This window comes from Borostomias antarcticus, assembly GCF_949987555.1.
Source record: "Borostomias antarcticus genome assembly, chromosome: 13".
NCBI lineage: Eukaryota > Metazoa > Chordata > Actinopteri > Stomiiformes > Stomiidae > Borostomias > Borostomias antarcticus.
The window spans coordinates 11466385-11482447 of NC_140246.1; the positions used below are offsets into that span (position 1 = coordinate 11466385).

A 16063-nucleotide genomic window follows, 5' to 3' on the forward strand; every position below is an offset into this window, starting at 1 on the left:
TGTCTTTTTTATTTGAGAACAAATCTTCAAAAATGTGTTGATTTCATATTATACAACATACAGTAAGAGTAATTGTCTGTGTTTCAAACATGTGGCTCCCACTTCATCTAGTATTGAAATGGCCAAGTAGTAGAAGGTGGGGCCAGAGATAGGTCTAATCATCAAGAACCACAAACTGTCTTAATTCCTAGAGAGAGACAAAGTAGGTGTGTGTGTGCGCGTGTTCAGGCTTTTGAGCAACTATTTGAAAGAAGCAACAGTATGCGTGAGTGTCATGGAAGTGTGACACTTTATAGCCAATAAATAAAACTTAAATAGAGTGACATAAGTATATTATTACATTGTCAGATCAATTATTACATTTTTTAATGTTTTTTTTAGCAGCTAATAATGTAATAACCTGCCAATAATTTAATAAGTTATTACATTAGGCTCAAAAGATTATTACGTTATTGGTTTAGAAAATGTATTACATTATTGGGCAGTTATTACACTATCAAAATATTATTACAATAACAATTGCAAGAATATTACATTATTGGCAGTTACTAAATAAACAGTAGTTATTACATTATTGGCCTCTACAGACACTAAAGCCAAGAGGGGTGAAACCATCCTGAGAATGGAAATAAACATTTCATTTATTGCTAAAGCATACTTCAAAGTGCAGATCATTTAATTCATTGTTATAATTAAAACAATTATCTTTGTTACCTACAGATACCCAATCTGATGCCCTCACCTCACCTCACGAAATTAATATCCTGTAAAGGAGATCCGTAAAATGGAGGTTAAGACCCTACAGCACAGTGTGAACATGCAGATTGTTGATAGTCGCCATGTAGCTGAACAGCCAAGGATAAAATACAGTGTTATACGCAATAGATAGGATATGACTGCCACTCTTGTCATTACTGGAGTTGTTGCTTTTCCTCTGGCTGTAGGAGGGGTAAAGTTTGTCAACCATCCTCGGTGACCATTTGCTTGAAGCGTCAGCTGGGCTTCATCGCAGGACCCTGTATCCTTAGATGTCTCTCTCCGCCGTCCCGTTGTCCACCCATCCACCTCAGGCCTTTCCTGCTTTCATATAGGTAGGGATAGTGCCTCGCTGGGTCAGCCCCTCAAAGCGCTTATAGGTGTAGTTCAGGAACACCCAATCCTTGGACTTGAAGTCTGGTTCCGTAACATTGGCAACTGAAATTACAAGAGTGGGTAACCAGGAGCACAACGACCATTGTATATCATACTCAAGGCCTATGACATGTTGATCCACACATAAGTCATACTTTCTAAACAGTCAGATGGTCTGCCTACAGTACAGGGAGAATCAAGAATCTATAGTAGGGATGCACAATATGGATTCTTTACAGCCGATACGATAACCGATAATTACAGTACCTGCTTCTCATGGCCAATACTGATAATATAACTGATAATTTCATCTTTTTGTATTTTGAAAATAAGTTAATCTGTAGTTTATGCCAGTCCAGTCCCCCAGTGGATACATGCCTTCACACGGTTCCATCTAGTGGGCAAAACAGGTCCATGCACATGTATACGTCACTTGATTCTTGCTGAGGTAATCACGTGATTCAAGAAAAGTAGGGGAGAGCCAAGACGAAAGTAAAGGAGGGCAAAAGTAACACATGCATTTTCTCAGAAACTGCAGGAGATGCAATGCCGTGTTTTCTTGTGTACATGCATATAACAGTGCATGAGCTTAACACAAAATTTCGGTGCAATCAGAGCATATTTGGTCCGAAAGCTTTTTTTGCGGAAGTAAAAAAAAAAAGGTCCTGTAGGTATTTTTTAATTGTAGAATTGTGTTTACTTGTTTAAGCAAACCTATGTAGTTTTCTTAACACATCTAATGACAATGAAAGCATAGGTTTCAAGTTTCATACTTGCAAGTCTTGGATGCTAGCCAGGGAGAAGTGACAGGAGAGAGAGGAGTGACGAAAGTAACAGTTCTACAGTATCTGCTATCCTGGTCCTGGTCTGATGGATTCACTACTTTAGCTGCCTGTATTATTGCCTGTGCAACATTGCGATATTTAGGAAAGAACATATAGCATATATTGACTCAATATAAACATGAAATGATGTCTAATAGTACATGTGTTGAAAGTAAAGAGAACTACAACCCTGAAAAACAGGTCCCTTAGTTTACTGTTACTTCCGCCCCACTCCTGTGTTAGTTTAATCCCGCGCCGTAGGAAAGAAAGTATCATTGCACTGCACTCTGTCCATTTTCAGCCTATTTATGTTAAAGTCATGTATCCTAGAACAAAAATTACAGCTGATAATAGTGAAAGACATGCAAGTTGTGTGTCATAAAACGTGGAATTGCAACCTCTATTAATTTCGAGGTAAATGGGATCAAACAAAAAAGTGTTATTTTCGTCCCGGCTCCCCTACTGTCATGTCCAAAGAAGGGTAGGCTATATTTGCGAGCGCTTTTGAGGAGGAGGAGGGTGGGTGGACTTTTTTTTTTGCTGCTGCTTGTTATAATCAAATAATTATTCATTCATACACTGCACTGTAACTTTTATTCCTGTATTGTTTTATTCCTGCATTTTGTTTTAAATGTCCTTTTTTACATTTTGTTTTATGTGACGTTTTATGACCTTGCACTTTGTCTTGATGCTTTTAATGTCTCATGTAAAGCACTTTGAACTGCCTTGTTGCTGAAATGTGCTATATAAATAAACTTGCCTTGCCTTGCCATAATCTGTCACATCAGCCATGCCAAGGTATTAAATGTACTGTAGAGATACACAGTATACAATATATCGAGCTGATCAATTATGAGCTATAATATCATTATCCAATAAGAAATAATCAAAATAAGTTTCCCATTATCTGCCAATAATTTATCGGTATCGAATATAAATATTGTGCATCCCTAAAATATATCATATCAATATGTAACTTCAAAGTTGTTAGTAAAGATATTGCAATGTAGGTTTTCATAATGAATGTACTCTTAAGGTAGTTACCAAATATGTTTCTGAATGTTTGAAACTTATGGCAAACACTACATTACCTGGCTGAAGGATGTCTGATTCTGGGAAGTCGTCAAAGTTTGATGTGTCATCAATGCTTTTGATCTCAATGGAGATCGCTGCTGGTCTTTCCCTGTTGGAGTAGGTAGACGTAACCTTTTTAAATGACTTAACATTTCCAAAGGTCACACAGCACCTGTAAGTTACATGATTGCTTTTGAAGGAGAATTTTGCTGTTCAATGAAACCGAAGAAATTATGAATGAAACAGACACATGGAATTTACTTTCTTATGCCATTTGGGTGGCTCTGAAAAGAGTCATTGTCTGTGCTTTGGCTAGTGGAATGGAATCACAGGACTCTGCTCAGGCACCCTGGACATTTTGGATGAAAGCCTTATACCTCACCATTTTTTAAATATAAAAACGCCACTGCTCAAGAGCCCTTCTGGTGCCAGCAGACACCTGGAAACCTCCTGGCAGCGTGCACTTTGCAGGCATACAAAAAATGTGCACGTGCTTCAATATCTGTTTACGGTATTATTGTTATTATTATTACCTCCGCCCCAGGGGCAAAGCCCCGCAGGGCGGAAGGTAATGTTTTCGCCCCTGTCTGTGTGTATGTTTCTGTCTGCAGGCGGACAGGATTAAACAAAAACTACCAGCCCGATATGCATGAAACTCGGTGGAGGGGTGCAGCATGGGCCAAGGAACTCACCATAAAGTTTTGACCATGATTCATTCATAGGTGGCTCTACAGTACCCATATTACTGTAACTTCAGTGTAGTGGGGGATTTAGGTTTCAGGTTCTTTGCGCCACTTGCAATACAGAGCTTGGCCAATACGCCAAAAACTGGCTGTTCCTGGCCATGGGGGCTTGCTTTATGCGCCACTGAGCAGCTTTCATTGGATTGAATGGGCCGCCATCTTTGCATGCCTTATCACTTCTTATAATACATCCATGATCCAGCCATGATCAGTTATGCTCGCGTCAACAGGCTGGTGTCTATTTACTTTTCCAGCTCGATCCGGAAGGTAGAACGCTAGAGCCCGCCTACCATAATTTTTCTGTCCGGCGGATGGAAGATGATGCTGCAGCAGTCTTATTATTTAAATCAGCAATATTTAAATTTCGCCTTGCGCCTGACGAGACTACTGGCTGCAGTGTAGAGAGCAACAAACAAGCTGCTAAAGCTATTGCTGATTATGGTGTTTTGTGTGCACAAAACCACTTAGTGCAGGGGTGTCAAACTCAAATACACAGTGGGCCAAAATTTAAAACTTGAACAAAGTCGCGGGCCAACATTGAACAAATGAAAATTTTAATATGGACCCAAACAAGTTTTGCTTTAACATTGAATATAAACTTATCACTTTCGCTTTTGGTGCGCATCAATGGTGTGCACTAACATATGTGAATACACCCTCAGACACAAGTGTTGGTGCTCCATCTGCTCAGTAGAGAAGCTTGTAAAACCCTGACTGTCCTACAGCCAGGCAGACAGACAGACAGCCGGCATGCAGACAGACAGGCAGACAGGCAGACAGACAGACAGCCGGCATGCAGACAGACAGGCAGGCAGACAGGCAGGCCGGCAAGAAGGCAGACAGGATTGAATGAACAGGAACAGAGCAAACACAGCGGCCGGCTAGGTCAACACAGGTGTCTCTATCACAGTGAGACGTTACATAACGGTAAGCTTATGTTTTCTGCCTTTCTTTTTGCCATTTTTAAGAAGGGGTAACACGGTTACAGTTGTAGTATGAGATTGCTATGACTACTGTCACAGAAGAGAGGGCGTTTCTGGGTCCTGTCTTGATTGACGCGCCAAAACAACAGCAGAGCATTATGGGATTTGTAGTATTAGCGGTGAATGCGCTGTATAATACTAGCGGGCCAGCTCTAGTAGTCATTTGGTATTGCCTCGCGGGCCAAATATAATTACACTGCGGGCCAAATTTGGCCCGCGGGCCAGAGTTTGACACCCCTGACTTAGTGCATTGTTAGCAACTTGTTTGCTAACAAAGGCTAGAGCTACTAGTTAGCTGTAGATCAGCTGTTGCAACTGGAACGCTCACCTCGGAAGTGACCATTGCCAGTTCCCACTCGCACCTCCCGAGCCAAATGGAATGCACCCTAACGTTATATTTCTCATTTGTGTGGATAGTTGAAGCGATGTATTCTGTAGGATACCTCAATAAAGTTCGCTAAATTACCATGTTTAATGCTTTATGTATACTATCTGTTAGTGTGAAGTGTGATGATTTCTGTACAGCCAAGATCGAACCCAGCATGGGCAAGTGAGCGTAAAGGCAATACTGCCAAGCAACACAGTGACACCTGTTAGGGCTCGTGTCCACATAGTGCTTTTTCCTGAGCGCCTGCTCTCTTTTTCAATTGTTTTCAATGAGGAGAGAGCGCTGGCAGCTGCCTGGAGAAAGGCGCTGCAGCCGGCGTCTTATTTTTTTTTGAGCGCTCTGGCATTTTTTGGCTGCCGCTCCGAGCGCTCGGAAGTTGAAAACATCTCAACTTCTCAAAGGCGCAGGTAACGTCACGGCCGCTCTTTTCAGGCAAGTGCGACGGCAAGCCGGTTGTTCGTGATAAATAAATAATAGGCTAGATAACGATATTCTATAGGATAATTAGTAATATAGAAATATAATAATAGTAATAAAACATGGCTAATATAAGACAAAGAAACACTCGTATACAACGCCGGTTGATGATGCTGAAGATATATTGTCATAGAAACAAAATGTCCACTCCAAGCGTAGCAGGAAAGAGGTGCTGCAGGGCGCTGGGATGTAGCTCTCCCCAGCGGTTTTCTGACAGAAAAAGGCGCTATGTGGACACGGGGCCTTATGTAGACTAGTGTCTCAACTTGCATTTAAACAATAATGTAAACTTCTAGATATCAAGCAGAAAGAGGAAATGACAGGTGGTGCTACCAATTCAAAATTAGGAGGCCAGTAGGAGAGCACAGCACATGAGAGGTGGTGGTGGGAGGTAGGAGGAAAGGTACACACACACACACACACACACACACAGCAGATTGATACACATACCTGATGTGCTCCCAGTCCACAGGCTCAAAGAAGGCATGGCTCTTTATCTCCTCAACACTCACAGCACCAACTCGGTTCTCAGCGTCATTACAGTATCTGGCATGGGAAAAAGATCATTCTTTTACAGTGCATAGTGGCTGAATTTGGGAGATTCTGTAAGTTTTAATTTAATCTCTATCTGAAATGGTCAAATGATCAACATCAATATCATGTTTGCAATTCCTTTGTGTTTTGGATTTTTGTAACAAAAAATTCTAATTAAAAAAAATATATACATTTCATCATAGAAAATGCATAATGACAAAAAAAATCTCAAACGATTTCTTATGTTGCAATTTAATTTCTAGCTTTTTAGGGTAGAATAAATTGTAACAAAATAAAATATCAATTAGCCATTTAAATGCTTTTCCATACTCACTCATATTCACTAGTTACTGTATCTCTGCAAAGCTGAGAATCAAGTACAGCACCATATATGCATACTCACACAGCCGTGACAACTTACAAACCTGAGAATCAAGTACAGCACCATACAGTACACACACTCACATAGGGCTGCACAATTAATCGTGAATTAATCGAAATCGACCTCCGCAATTAACTAATTGCAAAATGCCGCAATTAATGTGATTAATAATTTTGCTTTGAATTGAGTGTGCTAGGACTACACGGACGAATCACAGGCACTTATGCTGTCTGACCAATCACATGCGTTCCCGCTGAGTGCGCTGTGCGCAGCAATTTCACTGAGAGGACAGATAGCAGTAGGTCAAGACAAGTGTCACAAGAGTACCTGCAGCCGTGAATAGTGAAAAAATGAGTGAAAACAAGGTCAGTGAGTTAGTAGCAAGAAAGGGATCAACGTCCGTGATTTGGGAGCATTTTGGTTATTATATATTAATATTATATATTAAATATTAATCACAATTATTAATTGCAATTACCATTTTGAAACAAATAATCGCAATTATTATCTTTTGTCATAATCGTGCAGCCCTGCACTCACATTAGCCTGGGAGCCAGACTTCCTAGCAAAAAACAACGTTTTTGCGATAGTCTGGACTTCTAGCCGCCCAGAACTATTTCAGTGAGCGGGAGTACTTGCTTTTAGCCACTCCTTCAACCAGCGTAACAAAACGTTTGCCAAACCAGTCAGAAGAACTGCAAAAACATATTTTCCTCTGAGAAACTCTGTTAGTGCATACTCTTGTTCTTGTTTAATTGTTATTGTTTCTGCAATAACTGCACCTATGGCTGTGTTTATTCTACTAATGTTACCACTTGTTGCTTTGGGAGACTGTTTTGCCAGCAGCCTTTATTTCACTGTCATGCATAAACTACGGGAACCAATCAGGGGCTGCATCCCCACTGGGGGAAGGACAAAAGTTAAAATGTAGTGCCTGATTGGCCCACTACATTTCAGCCGTGACGACTTACAAACCTGAGAATCAAATCCTTGGCCCTCTCTGAGATGGGTACCTCTGGGGGGAAGACAAGAGTCTCTTTCCAGTTCATGACCTTCCTGTAGGTCTCTTGTGGCGTCTCAGAGCAGAAGGGGGGGTACCCTACAGAGACACACCAGGCAATCACTCATCAAGTCTCCATACTGTACATGAGATCCACACTGTACTATACCAAAGGTTCAGTTCACTAAATCTTTATTGCCCCTATAGGTCAAAGAATGCGCAGCATATTTCAGACATACAACACAATGATGTATTGGGTGCAAACCGTTATGGCTGACGACAATCGGCCAAGATCCAGTCACATGACAAAAGTGTTGAAATATCTAATATCTATATGTAATACTCAGCTCATAGTCACTGCTACTATGAGCTAATGCATTTGCTTTCTTAGATTTTCCAATGAAACAACAGCAACTTATGGTAAAAAGGGGCACAACCTATTAAGGTTCTGGCCGGGTCCGCCCTGCTCAGCCCCGGCTCCCGGCCTGGACCCTCGCCCCTTCCCCCGGACCCCCCCTGTCCGTCCCACTCTCGCGCCTGAATCTGCTCTGAGTGATTCTCAGTTCCCCCCAGTGACTAAGTTTGCATGCCCCCGGCTCTTGAATGGCAGAGATTGTCTGATAGAGGTTGTCTCTCCGGCTGTGATCTGTATGATTCAGAGTGTGTGCGTGATTTCCACTGCCTCGGTTTACTCTGGCAAGTGGGCTGCTTTTGCGCGCTGGTGTGAAAAAAGGGATATCGCTCGAGTCTTGCTTGGTTGAGACTATTTTGGAATTCCTCATCCGGCTTCAATCAGGCATCCCGATTAAGCGTTTCCTGACTGGCTGCACCATCTTCGCTCAGTGTGTACTGTAAATCTACGACACTGCCTTGGGATTTGCTCTTGGTTCTGAACGCGATGTGTGAAGGACCGTTTGAACCAATAGAGCAAATCTCTCTCAAGTGGCTCTCTATTAATACTCTGACTATATTAAAACACTGACATCGGGCAAGTGGGTCAATGATTTGAGAGCGCTGACAGTTGCTCTCATCATGGGAGATGGGAGCAAAGCTGTTTTGCGCAAGTGGTCGGGGGCGCATTCAGTGCACAGGATTTGGAGAACGAGCAAGGAAGAAGCCCGCTTACATTTGTTGTGTCCTGCGCGTGCGTTGACTCGTTATGTTCAGCAGTTATTGGTTTGTCATGGCCCGGGGAAGGTGGATTCACCGCTGTCTAAACAGCGTCTCTCCCAGAGGATTTGTGAGGGCATCTCTAAGTCTTATGAGACTGGGGGTTGCCTTCTGCCTGGGGCTGTTCGGGCACACTCTACGAGGGGCGTGGCCACATCGGTTGCCCTGTTCAATGGTGTGTCTGTGGAGGACATGTGTGTGGCGGCGACTTGGTCATCTCCATCTCCTTTTGTCCATTATTATCTTTTATTCATGTCCTCTGTGTCCGTAGCATCGACTGTGCTAGGCACAGCCGCCAGCGGGAGTCAATGTTAGACATGATGTCCCAGGGCGGGACTGTCTAGTGAGTGATGGTCCACTCCTGTCTGTGGGTGAGGCTAGGTCTGTTACGGTGTAACTGCTTCTGGTCCGGCTCTCCCCTCACGTACCTCTCCTTGCCCTCGGCTATGATAAACTGAGTGTGGCAGGGTGGGGCCAGTGCTTGGGTTGGGCCAACTTTTGGTATGGTCTCACCTTGGAGCACTGACTTGTGTCCTGGCTGGCCAGTCTTTAGTTACTGGGGCTCCGCTTATGCCAATAGGAGCTAGCCCTGTTGGGCGGAGCGCCACGAAATAGAGCCCCACAGGGAACAATTTCTGCTCGCTGAAATTTTCGGTTAGGAGCAGTTATGCAGGCGCTTATTGCGTAGTAGTGCACCGGACCTGATTGGACACAGTTGCATGTATGTTTTTTTTTCTTCAGTCAGTTGTAACTATCTAGGTTTCACTAGCCAATAGGAGCTAGCACTGTGGGGCTCCACTCCACTCATAGAACTAGGGTTATAATGCGTAACCATCGTTTTCGGTTCCAGAAAAGCAGATACTGGCTGATCCAAGTTAGCTCTATCAACACTGAATAGGTACAGCTTGAGTTAAGCACGTGCATGAGGACTATAACAAGCCATCATCAGTAGAGCCCCAATACCTGATAGCATGATTCACCATAGCAACCAATGAGAAATTCTGGGTTTTCCAGAATTCCAGAAAGAGAGCTATTCAAACTCAATTGCTATGGTCTCATCAAGCAAATGGCAAAAACTGATGAAGGACTGTAGCCTACTTGGGGTGGCAGATTAGAAAGTTATGTTAATTGGAACAATATAAAATACTAATTGTATTTGTCTTTGCAGGAAATATGACCAAACCAACTGAAATGTGAATAATTTGTCTTTACTGGTGGGGATGGTAGATTAATAGGCTAAAATGATTCCGCAGAATGTTGTTCAGATAAATCCTAAAACTCCCCTGCATAGTAGCTATTTTGTTTTACTTATTGTAGCCCTATTAACTGAAACCAACAAATTGTTGAATGATACCTAGCAACACAATGCAAATGTAAACATCAATACATTTTTATGAACTCCACAAAGCCTGTACATACCTATAAGCATTTCATACATGATGACGCCCAGCGACCACCAGTCACACAGCTTGTTGTATCCAGTCTGCATAAAGACCTCTGGGGCAATGTAGTCTGGAGTTCCCACAGTGGAGTAGGCCTGCACAACAGATACAGTATCAATATAACAGTGTCTGACAACATTTTGTGTTTTATTCTTAACCAACTTCATACCCATAAGAGGGGCTGAATATACAACAATGAGACAGGTGAGCTATGGATATTAACAATTTAGTAGTTGCCAGCTTACTCTGTACTATTTTCTGTGGCAGGCTTGGGTAACGGACACTTTCCATTTCTCTTACAGTAACAAATCTCTTAACTGGATGTCATTGCTTTTATCTGTGCCTGTTCAGAGACTCTGATAATGTTTTACAACAGAGCTGGGAGAGTGGGCAGGTATAGTTGGGCAGCTGGTGCTCTGATTAACTTTTGGGGTTAGTCCTACAGGAACTGACATTATAGAGGCTTACACAAAGTATGTGCAGACATGTTGGACCACCACTGGGAGACAAACAAGTTTAGCATTGGAAATGCCAATGAGAGGGCTACCATAAAGCTCAGTCACTCGGCAGCCTGACTGTTTCTTAGTATTTAAAAAATAATAATAATAATTTTGTTAAAATTCCTATCGGCTATCACAACTTCACAAACAGTGTAGTATAGGATACAGTGTAGTATCCGAACGCAGATCCTTATCACAATACTGTTGTGTGAACACGGAGGTTTTGTAAAACGCAAAAGAAAAACCTTCCCGTTTTGGAAAATCTTTGGCCTATATTTGCAATACTGTTATTTTGCACATTTGACTTAACAGACACCACGTCTTGACCCGACGTCAGTTACTGAGATACAGTAGATACTGTAGATATGTGTTTGTACTAATTAAATTACAACCAGATGGAGAAAAATGTGTTTGAGAACAAGGTAATAATAACAATAAAACATTATTTGTATAGCACCTTTCATACAGATAAATTCAGCTCAGAGTGCTTTACAACAGAGCATATCAAATGAAAGAATGTGAAATTTATTGATGCAATGATCAGGCTTGTCTTCATTCGTAGACTATAGGAGAAAAACACTGAGCCCAGTCTGCTAAATCGGCTCAAAGACGCCACCTGGCGGTGGTGCATCACTAAAACGAAATAACACCCGTCTGAAATCCCACAAGAATTCCAACGGGACTTCCCTGCCAAATACCGCAAAGGTGAAATGCTGCAGGATGGAAAATTTCTAACTTCCCACATCTGTACACTAGCACAAACGTCCCGTGCTGAAAATCTCAAACCCGTTCAAAACCAGGGGGGTAAAGTGGATGATGAGTTCTGGTGGCAATGTATTCGCTTGAGACATGCAAAATCTAGACGCTTTGAATTAGCATAAAATAAGATGGAGATCCCGGGCCAGCAATCTCCACAAACGTGGAAATCAGGTCTTATTTCGAAAAACTGAACACAGATTGAGAATCTACATCCTTACTTTCTCGCCTCAAATGACATTAAAACTTAATAAAGTGACATATTAATAATCCTATAGACACATTTGAGTCAATTGAAGTTGTTAAGATGTTAATCGCAGGGGGCATGCAAAAAACAAGCAATGGGTGATTGTCTGGTGGACATGCCCTGTCAGGTTACATGCAAGCAAATATGTATCTTGTCCTGAGTTAAACGTTTTAAACAAACTCGCTGTAAATCCTTAATTGCATCAATCTTGTGGACTGAGCACAGTTGATAAAACAATCAAATGATCTAATGTTGCTCGTCGGGACACCCATTTTTAATGTTTTGATTCTTCACTCCAGTTTGTCTTTCTACGGACGAGGATAGGGGGAGGACATGATCTCTGGTAAGGCGGGTCCTTCACCCTATTGAAGAAAAGGAATTGATTTTGATTGGTAGCGTTGGTTTTTGGTGCTGTTCTACCCTAGGTTTTCAATGGAGATGTCTCCAGACTTTTGGAGGTGGAAAGGCGGAGATCTTGAAAGTCTGGAATCACGGGACTATGTGGACTGCAGCCTCTCTTGGGGGAGGATAGTGAGGGCCTCTCCTGGGGGGTGGTTAGGGCCTCTGGGGGGAGGGGGGTTATGGCTTCTGGGGGGAGGGAGGTTAGGGCCATTGACAGTGTCACACGTCACACATACAGTATGTATGTCTGTGGTTATAATGCGAGTCCTCGTCTTTAATTCACCACATGGCTAGTGGCACACAACTGCACACGTGAGCGGCGACACATCACAAAACACATGCAATCAGGGGTCGCTGGTGGAAATTGTTCCCTGCATTTCTCCCATCCAAGCTGTCCTCCTCCAGGGGCCGCCAGTATCAGTGGGCAGCCATCGTTTATGGCGCCCGGGGACTAGCCCAAGTGCTCAGTCCAAGTCTTGTTCAGAAGAGCACATGTTCTTCTGCATGTTTTAATGTATTGGGCTCTTTTGGGAGGAAAATCTTGCAAACACAGGGAGAACATGCAAACTCTGTACAGAAAGGCCCTGGAGACCTTCTTGCTGTGGGGCAACAGTACTAAATACAACGCTACCATGTTCTACGTACGTGAGCAAATTTGGGGTTCAGACACGTCGGCACAATGTCGGAAGCTGGGATCAAACTGGGGACCTTGCGTTCCCCAGCCAGCCGCTCTACCTACCCGAGCTACGTGCCGCCCCTCCCGAGCTACGTGCTGCCAGCTAGGTAGCAAGGGGGAAAGAGGGATGCTGCTGCTGAGCCTGTAAGTTAAACGCTGCTGTGGTGCCAGTAGTTGCCAGCAACATGTTCAGCAGCTGACCACTGGTGTGTCATTTTTGTGTGTACAGAAGGTTGTTCAAGTAGCCCACAATACCCTTATTCACAAACTGTACTAATACTAAATACATGCCACATTCATTGTACATTGATATAAACATCGGCCAATATATGGAATTTGCAATACTAATATTACAGTGTGACTTTATATGTATAGCAACAACCTGGGAGAGTTAAATCTATGAATGTGGACCCATCTCTTGCTCATCCTAAAGTGCTGAGATACAACAAGTTCTTACCAGCTGTCTCCGGTTTTTCTTCCATGTCTCTGCTTTCCTCTTGGAGTTCATGTTTTGGAAGGCTATGAAAGTAGTTTCAACAATTTAGTTTTGATATTTACCTAATTATTCTGAATGTAAAATGTATCTTAGTGAAAGTGCATAGTTGACAAGAAAAAGCAATATTCTGGATAAAGTATTTGTATGTACCAGTTATATTACGTTAAGAAAGACTATCTTAAATTCCATATTGCTAGACTTTACATTTACAATTACATTACGCTTCTATCAAAAACGACTAACAAGAATTGCATTTAACGTAGGAAAAGCCAATGTACTACTACAGTACTTGCCAGAACTCACAAGTGCATCTCCTTTCTAAAAAGAGTGACTAAGAGCATAATCTAGTGCTGAAGGCAAAGTGCAAGAATAGCTATCTAAAATACACTATACTATTCTTATTAACATATTCAGAATTTCGAGTTTATGTAATGCATATTTTCTTTATAACTGTCTGGTGATTTTGTGTGTACTTGTAATGCAACGCTTGAAGTATATTAAAACAGAATTCATTCTGGTCCGTCTTTTGTTAAAATAAAAAATACAATCAAGACTCACAGAAATCACTTGGAGGGTTGTGAGTAAGGTTCCTGTAGAATTCTGTTCGGTGTGCTTTCTTCAGTCCTGTGCACAAGCCAAAATCCGACAGCTTTACGTGCCCCTACACAAATAGAAAACTTCTATCATAAAGAGTGTAAACTACAGTACTAAGGTTGTAGTAAAATGAGAAGCCTTTTGGTGACTAATCATTTCTACACATAAGATTTAAAAATGGCTATTGGGACAGAAGCTTATGCTGTTGTGCTTACTGTAACATATATTTGGCTACCGTGTCATTTTGCTTGCAGATTTGTTTTTACGGCATGCTCTTCCCAAGGCCCCGCCTTTGAAATAAAAATAAGCCACACCACACCACACTTACCAAGGCTCTTTTAGCCTTTTATCTGAATAAAGTAAAGAGAGAAATCAAGCCCCCTGCATCCTTTCTCAGTCTATGCTGTATGTATATTGTTGTCCCACCCTGGAGTCTAGAAGCAGGTTGTCAGGTTTGATGTCTCTGTGGATGAAGCCCAGCTGGTGGATGGAGTCAATGGCTAAAACGGTCTCTGCTATGTAGAACTGGGTAGCCTCTTCGGACAGGGTGTCTTTCTTCATCAGGAGCGTCATCATATCACCTGAGGATCAATGGCTTCAATCTTAGTGCACAACACATTCTTATGCATAGTAGTCATTTGTGATACACTCCAGGTGTTTTTCATTGTTTCATTAATAACAGACTAACCTTTAAAATGATGTATCATACAACGCAATCAGAAAATTTGTCATATTATGTCTTTTTGAATGATAACATATTTTGAAAATAAATATAAGCATAAATATAACAGCAAGCGGTAATGAAGGGGTCCTACAGATATGCGCCCATGATCATAAACAGGAGGGGAGATTGACAGACAGGGGGTAGACTGAAAGACAGGGGAGTAGACTGACAGGGTGTAGACCGACAAATAGACTGACAGACAGGGAATAGACAGACAGTGGGGTAGACTGATGAGTTGTAGACCAACAAATAAGACATTTAAGGTTGCTGACCCCTATGGTAGACTGTCTGACAGGGGGACAGACAGAACGACTGATAGGGGTAGACTGACAGACAGGGGGACAGACAGACAGTTTGTATTCACAATGTACACTTGCATCATCCATGTCAACACAGGGATCAGGCTGATTTACTAGGTTGGACCCAGGAGTGGAGAAACTGAGTGGGCACACTCTGCATATCGCAAAACCACCGTGCGGGCAGGGGAATTGCTCAATCTATTTCCTGTAAAGTGCTGTACGTTTAACTGCCCACCTCCAGGTAGGAACTCCATGATGAGATAGAGGTTCCTCTTGTCCTGAAAGCTGTAGAACATCTTCACCACCCAGGCTCCGTCTGCCTCCACCAAGATGTCCCTCTCTGCTCGGATATGAGCCACCTAGAGAGTAGAGTGGGCATACAGGAAGTTGTCACACAGAACAAGCAAGTAGAAAAAGCATACAGAGAAGAAAGACCTATGAACCGTTTTTACTGAATATGAGTTGCTCTTCTTTATCTGTGTAGTAATGTTGAAATTGTTATAGGAACAACACTGAAATGTTTCTAACATCAAAAATCTAGTTAAATTGTCTACATGTAATTTTCTTTTGGTAGCCACACCAACTGGCAAAATGAGGATAAGGATATGCCAGGATGAGAATATACCACCCAAAGCTGAAGACGGTGTTGGAGCAAGCCATTCACTTGTTCCATCTGTCATCTTGTTTTGCTGTCTAGTAGTAAAAGTAGCCAAGGTTAGCTAAGTTGTTCTAGTTTGCCTATTAGTAGAAGTAGCTAACATTAGCTAGGTTGTACTAGTCCATTAGAAGTAGCTAGCTTGTTCTAATAGCATCTAGACCGAAAGCAGCTCATAGGGGCTATTGTCGAAAATGGTTGACAAACTTTTACTGTAGTTATAATAATCAATCAATATTCATTTCAGAGCAATACTAATGATATAATTCTAGACAATCCTACACGAAGAGAGACACTCTATTTAAATACTGTTTTGCTATTACAGGAAGTGGATTCAGTACACAGAGAGCACACATACATCTTGCCGACGTCAGCCTGAGATCGAACGTCTCATTCTATTCCATAATGTCGTACAAGCATCAGCTCATAGTCGGATTTCTTCTCATCTCTGTGCTTTATTTCAAACGTTGCAGATAGGTCGGCCCAGTGGCTGTTTCAGTCAGCAAGCATTAGGCTATATGTGTTGTAATCTTGCAATAGGCTATAATTATTCGGCCGAGTGAAAC

General features: G+C 42.1%; 1 protein-coding gene across 1 annotated transcript in view; it reads right to left on the reverse strand.

The window, feature by feature from the left end:
* Nucleotides 1-439: 439 nt before the first annotated feature.
* The window catches only part of stk38l (serine/threonine kinase 38 like), a 29412-nt gene continuing 13788 nt past the window's right edge, over nt 440-16063 (reverse strand). Inside the window, exons 6-14 of the mRNA XM_084447535.1 lie at nt 15078-15201; nt 14246-14400; nt 13784-13886; nt 13187-13248; nt 10126-10243; nt 7512-7635; nt 6071-6166; nt 3047-3138; nt 440-1194 (exon numbers count right to left, since the gene is read on the reverse strand). Of these exons, the coding sequence (XP_084303661.1) occupies nt 1067-1194; nt 3047-3138; nt 6071-6166; nt 7512-7635; nt 10126-10243; nt 13187-13248; nt 13784-13886; nt 14246-14400; nt 15078-15201 (1002 nt within the window). The 3' untranslated portion in view covers nt 440-1066. The remainder of the gene's footprint in view (nt 1195-3046; nt 3139-6070; nt 6167-7511; nt 7636-10125; nt 10244-13186; nt 13249-13783; nt 13887-14245; nt 14401-15077; nt 15202-16063) is intronic.